The sequence below is a fragment of the Xiphophorus maculatus genome, chromosome 8 (assembly GCF_002775205.1).
Source record: "Xiphophorus maculatus strain JP 163 A chromosome 8, X_maculatus-5.0-male, whole genome shotgun sequence".
Taxonomy (NCBI): domain Eukaryota; kingdom Metazoa; phylum Chordata; class Actinopteri; order Cyprinodontiformes; family Poeciliidae; genus Xiphophorus; species Xiphophorus maculatus.
The window spans coordinates 6,486,619-6,507,974 of record NC_036450.1 but is presented as its reverse complement, the minus strand read 5'-3'; the positions used below and the strand labels follow the sequence as shown (position 1 = coordinate 6,507,974).

At 38.0% G+C, this 21,356-nt stretch overlaps 1 protein-coding gene across 8 annotated transcripts in view; it reads left to right on the top strand.

Annotated features, from left to right (window-relative positions):
• The window catches only part of LOC102220646 (glutamate receptor ionotropic, NMDA 1), a 56,271-nt gene that overhangs the window by 31,024 nt on the left and 3,891 nt on the right, over nt 1–21,356 (top strand). For 3 of the 8 annotated variants that reach the window (XM_023338829.1, XM_023338827.1, XM_023338825.1), the window contains 7 exons: nt 47–195; nt 958–1,115; nt 1,569–1,730; nt 2,582–2,691; nt 3,007–3,152; nt 10,738–10,764; nt 13,098–13,208. In XM_023338829.1, the coding sequence (XP_023194597.1) occupies nt 47–195; nt 958–1,115; nt 1,569–1,730; nt 2,582–2,691; nt 3,007–3,152; nt 10,738–10,764; nt 13,098–13,208 (863 nt within the window). The remainder of the gene's footprint in view (nt 1–46; nt 196–957; nt 1,116–1,568; nt 1,731–2,581; nt 2,692–3,006; nt 3,153–10,737; nt 10,765–13,097; nt 13,209–21,356) is intronic. The other 5 variants (XM_023338832.1, XM_023338831.1, XM_023338826.1 and 2 more) reach the window with 2 other exon arrangements.

The window sequence follows — 21,356 nt, the reverse complement described above, 5'->3', positions numbered from 1 at the left end:
CATTATAAGTCACCAGAACTGAAAACAGGTCTTGATCTCAACACAGGTGCACCGCGCAGCTTTTCAGCGAGAATCCTTGGCATGGTGTGGGCTGGTTTTGCTATGATCATTGTGGCTTCTTACACTGCCAACCTGGCTGCCTTCCTGGTGCTGGACCGGCCTGAGGAGCGCATCACCGGCATCAATGACCCAAGGGTGGGAAACGCACCAACCATTCAGATGATTCAGCTGCTCGTTTTTCAACTTTTATTTAACCAGGATGTAACTAGTCAAGCTAGCAGCTGGTTGGAGTCAAGCTAACAACTGCTTAAAGTCAATTTAATGGCTGATGGGGTCGATTTAGTGGTTTATCTTAGTCAAGCTAACTGCTATTTGGAGCCAACTTAACAAATGCTAAACTCAGGCCAATAGCTGCTCAAAATTTCAGGATAGCAAATGCTCCAAGTCAATTAAAATGGCTGCTGGGGTCAATTTAGCGCCTGATCTTAGGTCAAGCTAACTGCTACTCGTGGCCAACTTGGCAAATTCTTAAACTCAAGCTGACCGCTGCTCAAAGTAACATTTATAAATGCTCAGAGTCAAGCTGAAAACAAACTGCTCAAAATCAATTTAGCGACGGCTTTGAGTTGTTTAGCTGCTTTTCTGAGTCAGGCTAACAGCTACATCCAGCCAACTTAGAAAATGCTCAAACTCAAGCTAATAGCTGCTTAGAATCAAGCTAAAAACTGATCCAAATCAATTTAATGACTGCTTTGAGTGAAGCTAACAGCTACTTTGTGCCAACCTAGTATAATCAAACTGAAGCTAATAGCTACTTGCAGCCAACTTATAATGAAACTCAAGCTAACAGTTACTTACGGCCATCTTAGCAAGTGCTGAAACTCAAGCCAGCAATGCAAACTGTTAGCAGAAGACAGGATGAATGATTGAATGTTTGCTGTCCTTCTCTGTGTGCAGCTGAGAAACCCATCTGATAAATTCATCTACGCCACGGTGAAGCAAAGCTCCGTGGACATCTACTTCCGACGACAGGTGGAGCTTAGCACTATGTACCGCCACATGGAGAAACACAACTATGAGAGTGCTGCAGAGGCTATCCAGGCCGTGCGTGACAAGTGAGTCTCGGCCAGGCCGGGCCGACCGGAGCGTACGTCGGCCGGCTGCTTCGCACAGATTAGGGCCAGTCCGGTTTATGGCGGGCCAGAAGGGAACATGGACCTCCGGGCCAGATGGAAGCAGCAGGACTTACTGCAACCTTTCATTCTGTCCCGGGTCCATTACTCCTGGCGCTGACACAAACGAGCGTGAGGTTGAGCTAACGTTGAGCGTAGGCGCGCCCTTTTCCAGGTCAAACCCGGCCGAACGTCAGAACCCGACGGGGGCAGGCGGCCTCGACCGTCTGGCCTTGGATTTCATTTGGTAAACGCTGAATGACACTTGATTTGGTGTGCGAGGAAGAGAAGGTTGGGAGGCGTAAATGTGTATGTAAATCATTGTACTGTTGCACCATAACCCGCTCCTTCCCCTCCTCCCTCCTCCCTCCCTTCCTGCCCGTTCCCCCCCCACAGCAAGCTGCATGCTTTCATCTGGGACTCTGCGGTGCTGGAGTTTGAAGCCTCGCAGAAGTGCGACCTGGTGACCACGGGAGAGCTGTTTTTCCGTTCGGGCTTTGGCATAGGCATGCGCAAGGACAGCCCCTGGAAACAGAATGTGTCCCTGGCCATTCTCAGGTCTGTCCCAGCGGAAGCTGCGATTCTCGTATGAACTTTGGTTTTTGTTTCATTTCTTTCTTATTCGTATGATTTTATAGTCACGATCCGATAGTTTACAGTCATTCAATATGCAATAATGGAGGAGGATTAGAGCCGATGTAAAAAATTAAGAAATCAAAATCTTAGAATTCTGACTTTTTTTTCCTCAGAATTTCAGAATTTTGATTTTAATCTCCAGAATTTTTATGTTTATCTCAGAGTTCGGAATTTAATCTCAGAATTCCGACTTTTTTTCCTAAGAATTCGTACTTTTTTCTTTGAATTTTGACTTCAGTCTCAGAATTTTGACTTCTCAGATAAAGAATAATTTTTTCTCAGAAATCTCAGATTTCTTACTTTTTTCACCAGAATTTCAGAATTCTTATATTTGTCTCAGAATTCTTAATTTTTTCTCCAAATTTTGATTTCAATCTCAGAATTTCAACTTTTTTTAAAGAATTCTAGTTTTAAATTTAGAATTCTGACTTTTTTCTCAGAATTCTTTTTCTCTGAATTTTAACTTTAATCTCCTGAGATCAAAAGTCCGGTTGCTGTTGGTTCTTATTCAGATTTTTTTCTCTCATAAACCTGAGAAAAATAATCATAATTTTTTCTTTTTTCAGGCCCTAATCCTCATCCATACTCAATACATCGGCTTATGTGACATCTTCTTATATCTTCCCTCTCCAGCATTGTTTGTGAAGTTTCTGTCTGTTTGTTGGACCATCCGTCTCTGTTCCACATGGGAGTAAGCGGCTCGAAGGTTCTGCCTCTGGAGGCGCCGTATTAACTTCTCCACCTCTCTCCCCACTCCCCCCGACCCCCTGCAGTTCTCATGAGAACGGCTTCATGGAAGACCTAGATAAAACCTGGGTGAGATACCAGGAGTGTGACTCACGGAGCAATGCCCCAGCCACACTCACCTTTGAGAACATGGCAGGTATGGTCCCCTCTGCGTAGAAAAAGCCTTAAAAGTGATTGGACAAAAACTGCAGTGGTAAGTTACTGTAGCCCTTTTTTGTCCAATACCTTTGCCGTACTTTTTTTCTTGGTGTCAGTGTGGGTGCTCTGTGACAGTCTTGTGCCGTTCTTCGATATTGTTGTTGTTTACAGCCGCTGTCGTCAACTTGGAGCTGGTGAAGGAAACCGGGGCGACCGCTGAGCATCACAAGCGTTCATGCTCAGCGGGAGCGGCGTTATCCGAGACCGGATCCTCACCTGTTTCCGTTTTTCTGTTTCTCTCCCCCGACACCAGGAGTCTTCATGCTGGTGGCCGGAGGCATTGCGGCGGGGATCTTCCTCATCTTCATCGAAATCGCCTACAAACGCCATAAAGACGCCCGCAGGAAGCAGATGCAGCTGGCCTTTGCGGCCGTCAACGTCTGGAGGAAGAACCTGCAGGTAGGAACGATTCTGCTTCGCCGGTAACCCGAGAACCGCCACCTCCTTTATCTGATGCACATGTGTCAAACTGGAGGCCTGCGGGCCAAATCCGGCCCGCCATCAAGCTTTATGTGGCCCAGACGGACACGCAATAGAGCCTTGAAATTTACAGTTGTATGCTTAAAGAATATTTTACCAATCAAAGGAAAGCAGTTTTCAGTGGAAGAGGATTAGGGACACCGGGAAAAAAAATTCTGTCTTTCTTCTTAGAATTTACCAGAATCATTCAGATTTTAATATTCTAAGATCAAAAGTCAGAATTATGAGGGAGAAAAGGTAAAAATTCTGAAGCAAAAGTCAAAATTCTCAGAACAGTTAAAATTCAGGAAAAAAATCTAATCTGAGAAAAATTTAAAATTCTGAGAGAAAAGTAAAAATTCTGAAACGAAAGACAAAATTCTGAAAAAAAATTCTGAGAAAAAAGTGAAAATTCTGAAACGAAAGACAAAAATCTGGAAACAAATAAATTCTGAGGAAAAAGTGAAAATTCAGAGAAAACAAAATTATGTATCCAAAAATAATTTAAATTCTGAATAAAGTCAAAATTCTGAGAAAAACTTTTATCCCAGAATTTTGACTTTAGATTTTAGAAAATAAAACCCAGAATTGTTTTTTTTCTGTGGTCATAATCTTCTTCTTCATTCTGCCAAACTCCATCGATGTGAAATGGAGTCCAGCGTTCTCTAACTGTAACTCACCGAGTGCAGAGCGGCTCTTTATTCCTGTTTTAGAGGTTTGTTCCTGGGTTTCATCAACACATTCTACCACAACCGGCCCTCTGAGGACATTCATTATCTCGACACGGCCCAAAATAAAACCCAGCTCTATGTCGTCCCTGCGGGTTCTGGAAGGCCGCTTTCAGGGTCCGGATTGTTTTCAGGAGTCGAACTGCAGCCGTATCTCTTGTGTGTGCCTGCAGGACAGTAAGGAAGCCTCTGGAAGTCAAGCGGTGACTGGGACTCCCTCGTTAGTATGTAGCACTCCTACGTCACCGCTCGCTGGTAGAAAATAAGTAAACTAAGTCGCCTCTAACATAGTGATGTCATGTAAAACCTCTCTTAGCTGCTTCATGGCATGGTGGAGTGTTTCTTTAAGCTGATCTGCTTCGTAAGGTCAAAGAAAAGTAGCAGTGGTTTTAGCAGAACTGATGCTTTGATTGTCCCAACATTGACCTCTTCTCTCTCTCAACAGCCAGGAGCAAAACATACAAATAGAGCATAAAAACAATCAATGCTTTGTCTGAGTCGGACAGTAGCGACCCATTTTTACTGCTAGACAGCGGAAACATGACGTGCAGCAGAGCAGGAAAAACACGCTTGAGGCTCTGCAGAGCAGCACAGTCATAAAACAATCTGTTTAAAGGGTCAGTTCACACAAACCTTCAACATGTTCTTCCAGGTTAGAGATTTCTGGTTTATTTATTTTTACTATTCACGTACAGTACTGTGCAAAAGCTTCATGTTTGGTATTTAAACGCTCACTGTTTGGGATTAATTTGAAATGTTTCGTCCATTTCCTGTCTGATTGCCAAGATTAAAGTCCAATGCCACAAAAAAACATTTAAAAATGGTTAAAACAGTTGATAAATGCTACATTAAAATATATTAATCAGTGCCATCCACTTTCTGAAGACAAAAAAGGAGAAAATCTTTGGCCTTTTGAAAAAGTTGCACTGTAAAACAGAGTTTGGTCACTCAACTTGACTCAGTTTAGTTTCCTTGTTGCTTTGACTTTAGCTGTCAAGTTCAAAACACTTAACTGTCTTTAGAAATTATATTAAAATAAAAATGATTAGTTAAGAGAAATTTTTTAAATGTTGCCTCAACTTTTTAAAGCTTTTATTTAACAAAATGTTTTCAACTTCTGTACTCATTTCTACGTTAAGCCAACTTTGTAATGTTAAATTTTTAAAATGTTTATTCTTTTACTATAAATTATGTTAGTGAGTCCAAATGAAATTATTTTATTGAGGTTGGGAATTTAAAAAAAATATTTTACTAAATTTCCAACAAAAAACAGAAACAAAAATTTTGTGATTTATTTGTTGACTCAAATTTTATGAGATTAGTAAAATTAAGATTTATGAGAGTTCATGGTCGCTACGATTATTAAGATCTGCTGAGGCAAAGACAAAGATCAAACTTTGAAAGTTTTTCAGGGTGTTCTCCCACAACTGCAACATTTCTTACATTTTCAGTTGCTGTGTTTCGCTTTTACACTGCATTGTGTCAAACTAACCAAACTAATTGATACGCTGTTCCCCTCCTCGCCTGTGGGGGCGCTGCACCAAGTATTACCGAAAGAAACAACACAAAAACCTCTGAGCAAAACAATTAGCGCAGCTTCCTTCTTCATGAAATGTAAACACGGAGAGCCGTAAAAGTTTAGCAGTTGTAGGATTTCTTCCTGCTAACTTTAGACTCTCCAATTAGTTTTGGTTGCATTTACGCAGAATTTCACACATGCAGCCAAATATGGAGGGCAAAAAGACGACTCTTTCACATGCCATCTATCGTCGCGCTGCCGCGGTAGAACAACTCAGTTAATTAAATGAAACCTGGAGATGTAGCTATCATTAATCCAGTGTAGTGCCACAGCAACAAAACGCAGGAAAATATGCTAAAGAACAACTCAAAACCGCTTGTATTCTTCTCTTTTCTCGCTCTCTGTGTCGGCTACCCTACACATGGACTAGTTTCCATGGCAACTGACAACTTTATGTTTCAGGATTCAACACCAAAAAACACTCAAACATTTCCCACACAAAGAACAGAACATTCAGTCCGTTACAGTTTTATGTTTTTAGGCTTGATGTTTATATTGTGATTATTAATAAGTGATTGCTGTGGTAGATTAGCTAACACTGCTATTAGCTAAACTAACACTGCTAATTTAAGCACCTGCTCTGCTAATGATCTGCCAGAGTTGGTGTGTTTAGGTTCCATTTTTTAGAATTTAAATAAACCAAAACGCACAGAATTCTGCAGCACATCTACATGTTAAGGTTGTCATAGTCAAGCTAGCATAACTGAACTACTTCCCTCTTCCTCGCAATATTTTCTTAATTAAAACTTTTTCCTGATCTTGCTATCCACTTTTTGTGTTGGCAATTATTAGCAAAGCACAGGATCCTTTTTCTTGTAGCAGGCGAACATTTAAGCCATTTTAGCACGTTATGTTGAGAACTTGACAGTGACGCTAGTCATTGTTAGCGAGCAGGATCTTGCAACATATCTATAGAGTTCAACCAAACCAACAGGTTTGCAGATGGACCAGAGTTCAATTGCACATTCACACTTCACTACAAACTTTCTCGGCTAACGAACATGAAGGCTAAACAAAGAGCTAAAGCATGACTCAACAGTTTTGCACGGTACTGTATCCGTCTGAATCTGCTTTTTTTTACTCGGGTTGACTGATTTCAGCTCTAATCAAGCAGCAGCAGGAAAAAGTTCCTCTATTCGGCCAATCAAGAATATGATTTGCAGCTGTGCTCCGACGCAATCAGTGCAGCTGTGAGGTTTCTGACCGTTACTCAGGTTTTCTGTGGTTTGACGGCCGATCGCACTGAGAGTCAGTGATCCGGCCCTGGCAGTGTGTCTGTTGTCTGTCTGTCTGTGTTTGTCCCTGCTGGAATGACACAGCAGGGGCTGGAGGAAGGTACAGTATGAATGTAAGTGCCTGTTTAACGGCGTCTACGTCACGCTGATAGACGTATCTGTTAGTCTCCTCATATGGATGTTCAAGTTTCAGAAACATGAAGCAGATTGAATGCATGCAGGGTGGCATCACTGAGAAAGGAGAACGACACATAACATGTTGATATTCTGAGGATCTCGTTGTCTGGCGGACAAAGATGGCCGCCGCTGCTTATTGACCGTCACTGTGGAGACATATTTGCAGCGGCATCTTGCAGAACAACCACCGAGGGCGCCTGCAGAGTCCAACTAATTCAATTAGTTCAGCTTGAATGTTATTTCGAATCCTATCTGGGCGCGCTGATTACTCCACGCTCCAGTTTTCATAAATTGGAAGTGACAACTTGCTTATGTAGGACACAAATCATGATGACGGAGATATAAGATCAGTTTATGTGCCGTCCTCCTTCCTTAGTACGGCAAGCAGAAAAACCTGCAGTCTCATCGTTGGGATCATTTTTACTGCTTGTATGTCTTTCATATGTAATTGTGTGCCTATCCTGCCTCAGGTTAGTGTATTACAGCATTATGGAGGACTGTGCACATTCAAAAATAAATGTAGCTTCAGAGAAAGTGCACATCTGACTAAATCTGTGCAAGATGCTGCTTTTTTTTTGTGCAAAAGCTGTAAGGTTTAATGCATGACTCAAAGGCACTAAACTGTTTTTCTATCTTAATTGTGATGTAGATCCTTATGATGTATATTTTTATATATTTATTTAAATTTGTGTCTATGTTTTAACATCAAAAGAATATATATTTTCCTAAGAATTTAATGCTATTCAAATTAATTCAATGAAGAGCCATGAATAACCGCTGTTATTTTACAACTGTTTGTTTTTTGTTGTAACCTTTTGTCTTGAATAACGACGTTTCTTCCTACAGAGTTTAAGTGATGAATAGAAATAATAATGTAACGAGAAGCGTTATATCAAATGAACCGCTGAACAGCTACGACCGAAGCTAACGGCGGATCTGGGTATAATTCAAACCAAAAGCTACTTTAGCTAAAATCACCTAACAGCTAATCCAAGTCAGAGTCAGTTTTATAATTTAAAAGTCAAGCATATGGATATGTAATCTGAATTAAGGAACCAGGAGCTCAAGCTAAGAGCCAAGCTAAAAGCTACGCAATTATTAAGCTAATAGCTACTCATACTGAGAATACTGTCCTAGAGCTAACAGCTACACAGACTGAGTTGCCAATGACTACTTCAGCTAAAGCTGAAGCTAACAGGTACTTCAGTTAAAAATCAAACTGCTCAGACTGAGAGCCAAGCTAAAAGATGCTTAAGCTAACATAAAATTAGCAGCTAAACAAGCTATAGCAGACTTAAGGTCAAGCTAACTCTTAACAGCTAATAGCTATTTCATCTAGAAACGGCTTGTTGGGTTTAGAGCAAACTAACAAGTTTGTCTAAAAATACAGCTAACAGCTACACAGACTGAGTAGTCAATCACAAATTAAGCTAAGTGGAAGCTAACAAGTACTTCAGTAAAAAAAATCAAGCTGCTTAGATTGAGAGTCAAGAAAAAAGATGCTTATGCTAACATAAAATTAGCAGCAAAACAAGCTGTAGCAGACTAAAGGTCAAGCTAACTGCTAACTCTAGAAACAGCTAGTTAGGTTGAGGGTCTAGCTATCTGCTACCTAAGCTTAGGGAAAACTAACAGTTCTGTCTGAGAAAACAGCTAACAGCTACACAAGCTGAGTAGCCATTGACTACTTAAGCTAAAGTTGAAGCTAACAAGAACTTTAGTTAAAAATCAAGCTGCTTAGATTGAGAGTCAAGACAAAAGATGCTTAAGCTAGCAGAAAATGACAGATAAACAAGCCAAGGCTTAAGCTGCTGTAACAGACTAAGAGTGAAGCTAACTGCTCACAGCTAATAGCTAAGTGATCTAAAAACTAAGATAGGTGCACAAGCTATAAATAAAGCTGACAGCTAATTAGGCTAAATAAAAGCCAACAGAAATGAAACTAAAGCTAGAAATAAAGGATTCTCCTTTGATTGCACCATCTTACATTCTAAAGATTTACATCACTGTTGCCATTTCTCATGCTGAGGCGCTTCCCGTCTTGAGCTCTAGCTTCACCTTTTGAAGCAGATCTTTCTCAGAGGTGCACTCTCTGAACCACGAAAACTGGCCACACCTTGAAAAAGCACCAGGCTCTGAAGCTGAGCGACGGTAACAGAGTAACGCTGCAGTTTGTTTCCGGCGGGAAACAGGCGGCCGCCGTTTATTTGGTGCATAAGTCCCATTCCTGGCTTGGTCTGATGACTCCGCATGCCCAGCATGGCCGACACGACCAGCGCCTCATCAGGCCTCCGAGCCGCCAGGCGGCTTCACCTGCTAAACGTTACCAGAAGAAGGGATGTGTCGTCACTCGGGCTTTGATTTATTTTGATTTTGTTGTTTTTATCTTGTGAAGCAAAACGAACTTGGTAACATTTTATTTGAAGGGGGCATAAGACCGACAGGACGCCGTCAGAAACATGGAGGAGTTTACAGATAAAGTGTCATTTGGTAAATAATGACACTTTTATGGACATTTAATGCAAGTTTTAATGAAACTTTAATTTAAACTGTCATTATTTACCAAGTATTGTAAAGTTCACACTTTTAATGGACTTTTGATGCATATTTTCATGCAACTTTGATTCAAAAGTGTCATAATTTACCAAATAAGGCAAAGTTAACACTTTCAATGCAATGCAGCCTTGCTCTAAAATATAATTATTTACAGAGTATAAAGTTGACACTTTTAATGGACTTTTAATTAAAGTTTTAACATTTATCATTATTTGCCAAGTATTGTAAAGTTAACACTTTTCATTCAGGTTTTAATGTAACTTTGCATTAAAAATGTCTTCATTTACCGAATAAAAACTTCATAAAAGCCGTAAACATTTCTAAATACTCCTCCATGTTTCAGACGTCGTCATGGCAGCCTTGTGCTCCTCCTCCTAATAAAGCGTTGCTATTACCAACTATTTACCAACATGAGGTCTCATCTTTCAACAGGAGAAACAAACAGATTTTGTTCTTTTTTACTTTCCGTTACTGAATGTGAAGCGGCGATCTCCTGCTAACCTCCTGAAGTGAAAGTCCTGCTGACACAGCCGAGTCATGTGACCTGATGAGAGGCGATGCTCCGCAGGCCCAGCGCTGGCCGCCATCGCTCTGTGCTGCTCTTTGTTTAATGTTTAATTATTATTATTATTATTATTATATGTTTTCCTCCCTTATGACGCCCCTCCATCCATGAAGGCATGTTGAAATTCACACCACACTGCCCGACCCCAAACTGTCCACCACATATTCTTTAACCAACATCCATCTTAGAGCGCTTCTTTTTCGTTTATTTTTATTTATTTTTTTAGGAAGGAGCATCTTTGTTAATATCGTCATATAGTTGGTTATTTAAACTGCTTCATATAAGGTTTAATTTAGTTAAGAACATGGGTTTGCTGCTGCATTAGGGACCCATTCCACCCAGTCATGCTCCATCACATTCCCTTGTGTGTGGGGTGAATTTCCATTATACCGCTTTACGGTATAATGACTTTAAATGGGCTTCAGTTACTGACTTTTGTCGCTATTGTTTTCCCTTCGATATGCATCCAAAACTGTAGCTTCTCACTTTTTTATACCTGCCTGGCTTTGGATGTGGATGTTTGCTTTGCTAGACGTTTTTAAATAAATATTCGCCACATTTTAATTTATTTTTTTATCAATTTTTATTTTTTTAGTTCCCTTGGCTTTTGCTTAAGGATCTTGTATAAAGTAATAATCAGGTGGATGGAAATTTATTTTATTTTTCTTTTCTCCCCCCTATGCAGCCCTCTTCCTCTGTAGAGACTCAGGATGTAAGAATACATTAATATGAGTTTATTTATTTGGTTTTGTTTATTTCTGCACACAAACCATGCAGTCATTGTGAGAGTAGCTGTGGGGCTCTGATGGTGTGAGGGAGGGAGGGCGCCAAAATGGCTGCAGAAGTTATTTCTGAAATAACTTCTCCACTTTTTGTTTTGAAAAGTAAGTGAAAGTATTCGCTAGAGCTTCGATCGTGACGTTCTGACGGTGCATTAGGGGCATCGTGGGTAGAAAAAGAGAAAGGAGGAGTACATTTCTGCCAAAAAACTCTGAAATCTTTACATAAGTCTCAGAAATTTTCTAGAAACAAGTAGAAATTTTGGAGTTTCAAAACTTGAAAATTTGCTACAAAAAAAATCAGATTCCTCTGAGATTGTTTTCAGAAATTTTACAGAAAGAATTTGGACATTTTGGAGTTTTAAAAGTTGAAAGTTTGCTAGAAAAAAAAAACTCAGAAATTTTGAGATTTTCAGAAAACGTTTAGAAAAAAGTGGATATTTTCAGAGTTTTAAAAGTTAAAAAGTTTTGACTTTTCAAACTCAGAAATTTTTATGTTTCTTTCTAAAACATTTCTGAGTTTTTTCCTGGCAAATGTTTGACTTGTTAAACTCAAAAGTTTTATTTTTTTCCTACTCAAAAATGTCCTGGTTTTTTCTAGAGTTTCCGAGCTCAATCGTAAAATTTTGTAGTTTTTTTCTGGAAATTTTTTGAGGTTAATCTAAAAATTTCTAGGAAATTTTCGACTTTTCTAACTCAGAAATTGCCTTGTTGTTTTCTAGAAAGTTTCTGCGTTTTTTGGCAAAAGTTTTCTGGTTTTTGTATCAATGATGGCCCTGATACGCTGCCGTTTAACGTCGTACTGCACTGAATATGCAAAGTTTGCACACAACTCTGAAGATGATTTGTTTTTGTGATGTAAAGAAATGAGACGATGTTGAGTCTGGAAATGTTCCTCCGAAATGAGGATAAATATCAATTAATGAGTTAAAATAAAATTGATTGATCTTATTGATCAACTGACAATTGATTGATGAGAGGCCATTTTCTTAAAAACTTTTATTTTGGTGTCTGAAAAGTGCCGACCGTCTTTCCATGACATGACTGGTAAATATAATACGCTGAATTAAAAAAAACAACAACTAATTTTAACATTATTTTGTATTGACTGTGTTAAATACTGAATTAATAAACAGAATATTGTGGCTTTCTCACATTTTTAAACAAACATATTTATAAAATATGAACACTACACGACGCAGCGCTGCGCCCCACGCTGGCTAACTGCATCATAACACCTAAAATACATTTATTAATGTTGGGCTGCCTACTGGCTGAAAGAAAATGTTTGTTTTTGCCAAAGCAACTCAAATCTATTTTTTTCTAAATTACAAATTGCACAGAACTTTATTGCAGCCGATTTCATTCACTAAACAGTATCGCCCTTCAGTAGGAGGAACAAAAACTATGAGTTAAGAGGCGGATATCTTTACTTCACGTTGTAAATATTGAGATGTTGTGTTATTGTGGGGGCAATTTCTAGTTAGGTGGTCCATGAGTGTTTGTTAGCTTGGGGAAGTTTGAAGTTTGATCTGAAGAACAACAACTAGTCCAAATCTGGATAACTTAACAAAACTGGATCAGATCCAATTTAGATGTTGTGTTAAGTGCTTAAAACTCTCATATGGTTTAGTTAAAGTAAATCTCCCAACTGGAGTCAATCTGACAGATTTTCAGCGTTGTTGCCAACTCAAGATGCCCTTTAAAGGCAAAGAACTTCAATCAAGTATTAGTAGCATCAAAAATATCTTGATAATTTTTTTTACATCACAAAAACCCAGGAGTGCAAACTTTTCACATCCATCGTACCTCAATAGGTCATGTTTAGCATTTTTTGTCAACCCATTTCAAGGCTACGATCAGTTGGGTGTTTTCAGGCAGCAGCCATTCATTTAGATGCTCTAAGTAAATATAAATATCACAATCACTGACATCTTTTCTAGTCATCACTCATCCCAGTGCATTTCCGAGGATGTTTGAGCACATTTTTGGAGGACTACTCCACCATCCTGTGCAGTAAGACCTAGAACAGACACACATCTAATGACAAGCTTTGTCCCTTTCTGTCTTCCTCCCTCCTTTCATTTTTCTTTTTACTTTTTTTAAATGCTCTAGTGTTTGTCCTACAAGATCCTTTCTAAAAAAAACGTAGACACTAAGGTGGGGTGTCGGGTGCTGGGTGTAGAGCGACTGGGTGAGACTGAGCGGCACAGTCGTCACCCCGGCCGTAGCGCACGAATAATGTTTCTACATATATTCATTTTAGGATAGGAAAAGTGGTAGAGCAGAACCCGACCCCAAAAAGAAAGCCTCTTTTAGGTCCATCAGTACCACCCTGGCTTCCAGCATCAAGAGACGTAGGTCCTCCAAAGACACGGTAAGGAGACGAAGGATCAACGACCTCCACTCCACGTTTCTCTCCTCCTTTTCTGTCTCTGGTTTCACCTCCTTCTCTCCTCCGCTGTCCTCTCTGCATACATCCCCCCACATCCGAACGAGTCCCATGTCCAGCCCACTCATTTCCACGCGACTCTGCGCAGCCAAGTGTCTGTCCCTTTTGCCATCGATCAGCCATCACCATGTAGGGTTTACCGCTCCGTTAGCGTCGACCAGCGAAGGATCCTAGGTCAGGGTGGCCGAGGTTAGCAGCTGAGAGGAGAAAACGGAAACGCTTTATTTTGAAGGGCTGTGTGTGAGACTGACGTAAGACTGTCGTAAACATGAAGGAGTTTTCAGGAGTGTCTGACTGTTGTCATTAATGTCAGTCCGTATATAATGACACTTTTAATGAAACGTTGACTTGGTTTAAAATGTCTGTTATGACAACTTGACATTAACAAAGACAAATTTATTTGTTATGACAATTTGACATAAAGTCAAGTTGAATAAATAGGCAAAATTCATAAGTGCTTTGTAGACATCTTGCTGGAATATTGTTGGATTAATTAAATTAAAATTAAGCCATAAAGCTGTATAACTTTTTAGAGTTTGATAATCAATACTTGCTATAACATTCTTATGACAACTTGACATTAACCAAGACGGAAAATAACTTTTGACAACTTGATATCCAAAACAATAAATGTTTTTGTTAACTTGACATTAACCACGACATCATAATCTAACTGTTTAAAGTTTGATAATCAGTACATATTTATAACAGTTTATAATTTCTTGGTTAATGTCAAGTTGTCATAACAAAGACAAAGTTGTTTTTACTATGATAACTGGACATTGATAAGACATTGTAATCTGTAATAAATATGTTATAACACACATGAACTATCCATATTAATTCAAAAAGACGAACAATAAATGACAGTGATGTAATATTAAGACATAAAGCTACATAACTTTTTAAAGTTTGATAGTCAGCACTTGTTATAACGTATTTATGATAGATAATAATATCTTTGTTAATGTCTGGTTGTCAAAAATACATTTTTGTCTTGGTTAATGTCAAGTAGTCACAACAAAGACAACTTGATTATATCCAAAACAATAAATGTCTTTGTTATATACTTGACATTAATCATGTCTTCATAATCTGTAATAAATATGTTATAACACTTATGAACTTTGCAAATTAATTCAAAAAGACTAACAACAAATTAAAGTAATGTAATATTCACACACAAAGCTACATAACGTCTTAAAGTCTGACAATCAATACCTGTTGTAACATATTTATACTTTCTTGTCTAATGTCTAGTTGTTAAGAAGACATCTTAAACAATGTCAACTTTTCATTAAAAGTGTTATTATTTACCGAATCACACTTAACGACAACAGTCATAAACACTCTTGAAGACTCCTCCATGTTTACCACAGTCTGCTGTCTGTTTTATTCACACCCCTTCAAAATAAAGCGTCTCCTTAAAGCCTCCCGATAATCCGGGGTCTCTAGGGACACTTGGGGTCTTCAAGAGGACGGGGGCGACAAAAGCCAGCAAGCCGTGTTTTGTCTTGAGCTGCTCTTCCCTCCTAACCTGGTTTCGGTGTGGGTTATGGCAGTGGTTTTCCTGGTGGTGGCGCTGCAGTGTGTGATCCTGTCTGTTCATATGATTGTGTGGAGTCATTTTGACTGCTTGATCCTGTGTGTATCCACAGTTCCTTTGCAACCAACCCTGCACTTTCCTCAGTTTGGGTTTTGATCATGTTTTGTCGAGCATGCGCTGGTGTTCTGTAACTTTGGTTTCATGTTGTTTTTGTTGTTTTGTTTTCTTTCCAAATTCATAATCAAGGCAGTAGTGATGGCCAGTCCTCCTGAGAAGAAACCCACCGTGTTGACTGACTTAACAACATGTCTATTTTCAGGATTACACTCATGGATTTTTATTGATAATCTTTTGATTTCTCATGTTTTCTTTGTCACAGTTCTTTATTTTCCTTGTGGTCTGAACTGTGCATGTCTCTTTCAGGTTGTATTTTCAGGTGAAGGCGACTGTCTTCGTTTCTGTTTGAATTCTTCTTCTTTTGTAATCATGCAACAGATTTTGAGGACTGTTATCACAGGACAAGCATAATTATTATTATTTTGAAATTTTCAACCACTGCAGCTGTCTTTGAAATGTGAATGTCACTCAATCACTATATTTTGTTCACAAAGTAGATATAGCTAGCAGGACTAGCTTCACTTAACATGTGTTAGCCTTAGCATAGCATCTTTTTCTCAGTGGGAACAAATGTTGTAGCTAGCGCTCCAGAATTAGCTAACAGGAGGACGACTTTACAGGTCCGGATGACTGTTGTGCTTCTGCATTAGATTAATTGCTCTGAAACATTAGCGTAAACATGCTAACATAACCTCTAGCTTGCTAAAGATAGTTTTGGTTACTTTACCTTTTTTAAACTAATCTCAACAACTCTGTACTACGATCAAGATATAAAGAAGGATCGTTGAGCTTTAATGTCCATTATTGCTTAAGGTTTAGCATGCTAGCATTAGCATTAACATGCTAACAGTACACTTCTTAACAAATGCCATGTATAGCGTCTCTACAACACATTTTCTGTGCCATAAAACACATTTTTATCATTATATCTCCTTTATTCCCAGATCTTCTGAGGCATTGGGTAAATTCTGGTCATGTATTTTTATTTATAAACAAATGATCCCTTGCAGAGCAGATATGTTAAAAAAATGAGGGAAATTTAATCAATGAGGTAGTAGTTCTTTATTTTAAAAGATTCAGTGTACAACCACAGTGAATTAAGCTGAATTGAGGTAAATTGTTTTGTGCTTTTTAATCAAAGAGTACATTTGATGTTTACTGTATTTAAATGTTAGTTAGTTTGTTTTGGGTTGAAAATGCAGTCAGAGAGGGAACAGCAGGATCATCCTACACTTAATAAAAGGATGTAGCTGTTACTCAATGTTCCTAAAACTTAAAATCTTACCTATTTAAACTCAATAGTGCTGCTAATTGTTTTCTGGTTGGTTGTAGGTCAAGAAGAGGGACGGATTTTCCTCCTTTGGGTTTTTGTTCCTGAGTAAAAATAAAACACCTGTTTGGTTGTTGGTTGTTTTAAATTTCCACCAGATTGACCTCGATTCCCCACATGTTAACATCCCACTGATTGCCAGAATAATTACTTAAACATGCACCAGCTGAAGCCACAGGTCAAGCTTTATCTGATTAAAGGTGCAGCGCAGCAAGTGGGTTTGTTTGGACATGTTGGAGCTTCAAAATGTTTGTCGGAGTCTGATTATCGTAAACCAGTTATGAAAAAAAAAACTATTTACTATTTATCAAAACAATGTACTTAACTGAAACTGCTCCTATCATATCAGACATTGATAACATATTAAATCCTCCAATAAGTTTGTGTCGCTCATTAGCGTTAGCATGCTAACACTGCAGTTACTTGGCTCAGGATTCACTGCATAACAGTAATAATAATTGTCACAGAGCTAATTTTTTGTGGAGTTGGTTTACTGGATCAAATGTCTTGTGATCTGTCTTTTGAAATTGGACATTAGCATTAGCATAATAGTGTTAGCGCTAACATGGAGTACTGCATTGCTCTTCTTGATAACTGATTCACTTCACAACCTTTTACAGTATTTTTACCTTAATATGAAACAGTTTCTACTGCGTTATATAGAAGATGAAAATATACAGCTAGAAATTATAATTTGCTTGCTAACATTGGCGTTAGCATATAACAATGGAAGCAGTCCACAATATTCATTGAGTACATTAACAGATAAACAGGATTAATAACGATGGCTAATCTTTAGTAACAACATGTTAACAGTAATGTTAACATGTTACTAAACATTTTAACATTAACATGTTAACATGTTGAATGATTGGTTAAAAATGACTACAGATACACTTTGCACGACATTAATGTTAGCCTGCGAATGCTAACTCTAATAATTGATGCATTTTAAAGAAAATTTCTGCACCATGAAAAAAATTCTAGTGCACTGTATGATAGGTGTAAAATATAGTTGAACATTTGTGGTACAGCACTAACGTCAATATCAAAATGCTAACGTTGTGTTTTGTACATTTATTGCAGCATATGCCAAAAAGATGCTACATTAATTTTCTTTTTAACTCATATGTGACAATTTTGTGGTGCAATATTTTGGCGATAAAAGAAATTAAAATTTAATTTTTGCATTAGCATGCTAGCATTAGCATTACAACACTAGCATTAAGCTAGGTTATCTTAGATAGCACAATATTACACTTGACACCATATATACAGTGTATTTAGCATGTGAAGCATTTTTAGTACCCAATATTGAATTAAAAATAAAATGATTGTTGAATATTAACATTAGCATGCCAACATTGCTGATTACATGCTAACATTATCCTTTGTTGGCTAAGTCAGCATCACTTACACATCTTAATATTGTATACAGTGAATCTGTAAAATACATTTACTGTACAAGAAAACACATTTCTAGTCAACTACATGGTAGAACAACTACAACTAAACTTTAGCATTAGCCTGTTAGCACTAGCATTGATGATATTTGATTAAACACAACTACAAAACACGTAATTGTTGATTCAGGGCACAACTTGTGTAGCATCTACATTTAGTGTGCCAAGTAATAATAAAACAATTGTGCTGTATATACACGTTTGGCATTATCATGCTAATATTAGCATTCTCATGCTAATTTAGCTCTCTGTTTGCTCAGACAGTACTATATTATGCTGCACATTAACTCATGAATTAAACGTTTTCTCTATTAGCATATTTAATGTTCAACATAACAAATATTTAGTGGATTATATAGCAGATAATAATAAAAACAGTTTGTTTTTGCTAATATTAGCATTGACATGCTAACACTATATCCTGTTTGATAGACTGCATTTCTTTATGATCTATCAAGATCAATAAAATGAACATTTTACTATACCATCAGATGTTTTTAATAAGCTGTTGAAAAGTTACTGTAATAAAAATAATAATATTTTTTATTACAAAATGGACGACCTGCTGTGCAGCACACTATATAGTGAATGAGTGGCCAATTCACCCAAAGCGTTTGCTTGACGCAATGAGAGTTTCAGGTTTTTTGCATTTCTTTTACAGTTGAGCTCAAAATCGTTTCTTTGTGAGTTTGAGGAATTGAACGGAAAAAGTTTGAAGTGACAAAACGTTGACCCTGAGGTCACCTGAAGCTGCCTAACGTTGACCCTGAGGTCACCTGAATCTGCTTAACGTTGACCCTGAGGTCACCTGAAGCTGCCTAACGTTGACCCTGAGGTCACCTGAAGCTGCCTAACGTTGACCCTGAGGTCACCTGAATCTGCTTAACGTTGACCCTGAGGTCACCTGAAGCTGCCTAACGTTGACCCTGAGGTCACCTGAAGCTGCCTAACGTTGACCCTGAGGTCACCTGAAGCTGCTTCACCTCAACATTACTACTTATCTGAACATCTGCGGAGAGAAAGAAAATAACCTGGAAACGTTTGACTCTTGTATTTTGGGGTATTTATCAAGGCACATGTATTGTATATCAGCTACGTTCTTAAAAATGGCTAAAATAGATTTAGGCTATTTTTAAAATCTGTTTTTCTGCTGCCAAAGTTTCCTTCTACTTGTTTTATTTCTATACGGTTGTTAATTTGTGTTGTTTAAGGTTGGAAAGTTGGCTCTGGAGCCCCGATTGGGGGAGAAAAATGAGAAATTTAATCAAGATACGGTTAAATTTAAATCTAAATACCAACCATCTCCAGTCTTTGACCATTATTTTAATTTTATATCAATGTTCTTCTTTTTTATATTAATGGATATCAATGGACTTGAGTGTCAGTGTCCCTCACCCACATGCCACACCGCTCCTCTCTTCCTCTGCAAGCATGCCGACTCCTTTACCTGTCCTAGCTGTAGTTACCGTAGCAACAGTGTGTAGACTGTCCTCTGGAATAAGCAGCTTTATAAGCCTTACCTGTGCTTGTGATGTCAGTAGAATGTCTTACTTTGACTGGTCCACTTGACGCCGTTAAAAACGCCCTCGAGGGAATGGAAGGTATACGGAGAGCAAACGGGGCTGTAAGCTGTCTGACGACGAGGAACATCCAAAACTGATTCTGGAGGTTAAAAAATGATCAGTACTGTGCAAAAGTCTTCAGTCAACTCGTTAGACGTTATTGTGACCTTTTAAAGTCGGATTTCAGGTTTTCTTTGGCTTTTGGCAGCTTTTTCATGAGAAAGTTTTCATTTTTGTTTAAGGTGCGTCCTCTGATGTACAAGTTTTGAGGTTCTTTGTCACAAAAAGCCAAAAAAGATATAATCTGTTACAATTGTTAGAGGAAATTCTTAAAAAATACCCACAAAAAAAACATTTTATGGACACTTGGCTTACAGTACACTGCAAAAACACAAAATGTTACCAAGTATTTTTGGTTTAGTTTTTAGTGCAAATATTTTAGTACACTTGAAATTAGACAAAACTAGTTTACAGGTAACTTTTAAACCAATAAATCCTTAATATTGATTTAAAAGTTATATTTACGCATTTTAATTTGAGCAGGACTTGTTTTATTTGGTCCAATATTTATAATATTAATTATTTCTGATGGTTCAAATGTTTTTTTTAATCAAGTTAATAAATTTGGGGATTTTTTTTTTCTTTTTTGTTAAATTATTGTTTTATTTTCAGACGACACTGCAAAAACACTAAATCTTACCAAGTAATTTAGTTTAGTTTCTAGTGCAAATATTATAGTAAACCTGAATTAAGACAATATTAATTAAAAGTTCTAGTTACACTGGCAAATTATTTTTATTTATAAGAAAACATTTTCCCCACATTATAAGTGGAAAAAATCTGCTGGTGGAATTAATATTTTTAATTTATATTTGGAATTATTGGTATATATTTTGCTGAGAAGTTACTTTTAAGTTAGTTTTCTTACTTCAAATGAACAAAAATGTTTGAAACTAGAAAAAAATAGTTGGTCAGATTTTCTGTTTTTGCAGTGTACAACAATAGCTGAATCTTTTATTGAAAATAAGCATCAAAATGCTTCAGAAATTCATATATTCCTACTATAACCAAACAGTTTAAACAAATATCCAGATATTTACGGACCTAAACTATTTCAGTGAATCAAAATTTAAATTTTCCGGCGTTTCGATTGAAAAAGTTGCCAAATTCAGATAAAAACAAACCAACAAATCATCCAAGTTCTCCAAAAAAAGCCTGAAAACCTTCGACCAACAGAAGTTTTGCACAGCACTCAGTCTGGATGTTGCTCCTTCTGTTAGCATGTTAGCATCATAAGCTCAGGCGCTCCAGTGTTTCGGCTCTGTTAGCTCAAGGTAAGAGGCAGCTAAGCAACGTAATCAGCTTGAATAGGAACGTTAGCGATGAGACGGGCACACCTTCCCTACTCACTGCTCCAGTTTAATAAAAATACTTTTCCTGAACAACGAATGTGACGATTGGGATTGCAGTTGACTTTATGTTTGGCGGACATGTTTCTCCACACGTTGTTTTGCTCCAAAATGAGACAAAATTCAGCAGACAACAGTTTTGCTACATTCTTGACGACGGGATCTTGTTTCCCCTCTCAGCTCTTTGTGATGCCGCAAAATAAGAGCGGCGAAGGAAGGAAGGACGAGGCGCGAGAGTCTGACGCAGCGGCAGCGTGAAATCTGACAGCAATTAAACTTCTCCTCCTCAACCTGAGTGAAGTTTGGCCACTTCTTCAAATCCAACAAACGTTTGTGCTGCAAAGATTAGTTTGTGCCGCTGCCTTTTTAAAAATATTAATGTTTCCAAAGGTCATGAAAGGTCAACCAGCCCCCTCCCCGCCTTCTTCAAATCTAAATAAAATTGATGACAATCAACTCGACTGTTGGTGCTGCAAAAGTTTAGTTTGTGCTGCTTTTACTTTGAAGATTTAATGAAAGCTTAAAGGTCACCCAACATTTTGTTTGTTTGGTTGACTGATGACAATCAACTCGGCTTCCTTTGTGCCGCAGAAACCGTTGTTTGTGCCGCTATTGTTTTCGAGATATTAATAGATGTTTCCAAAGG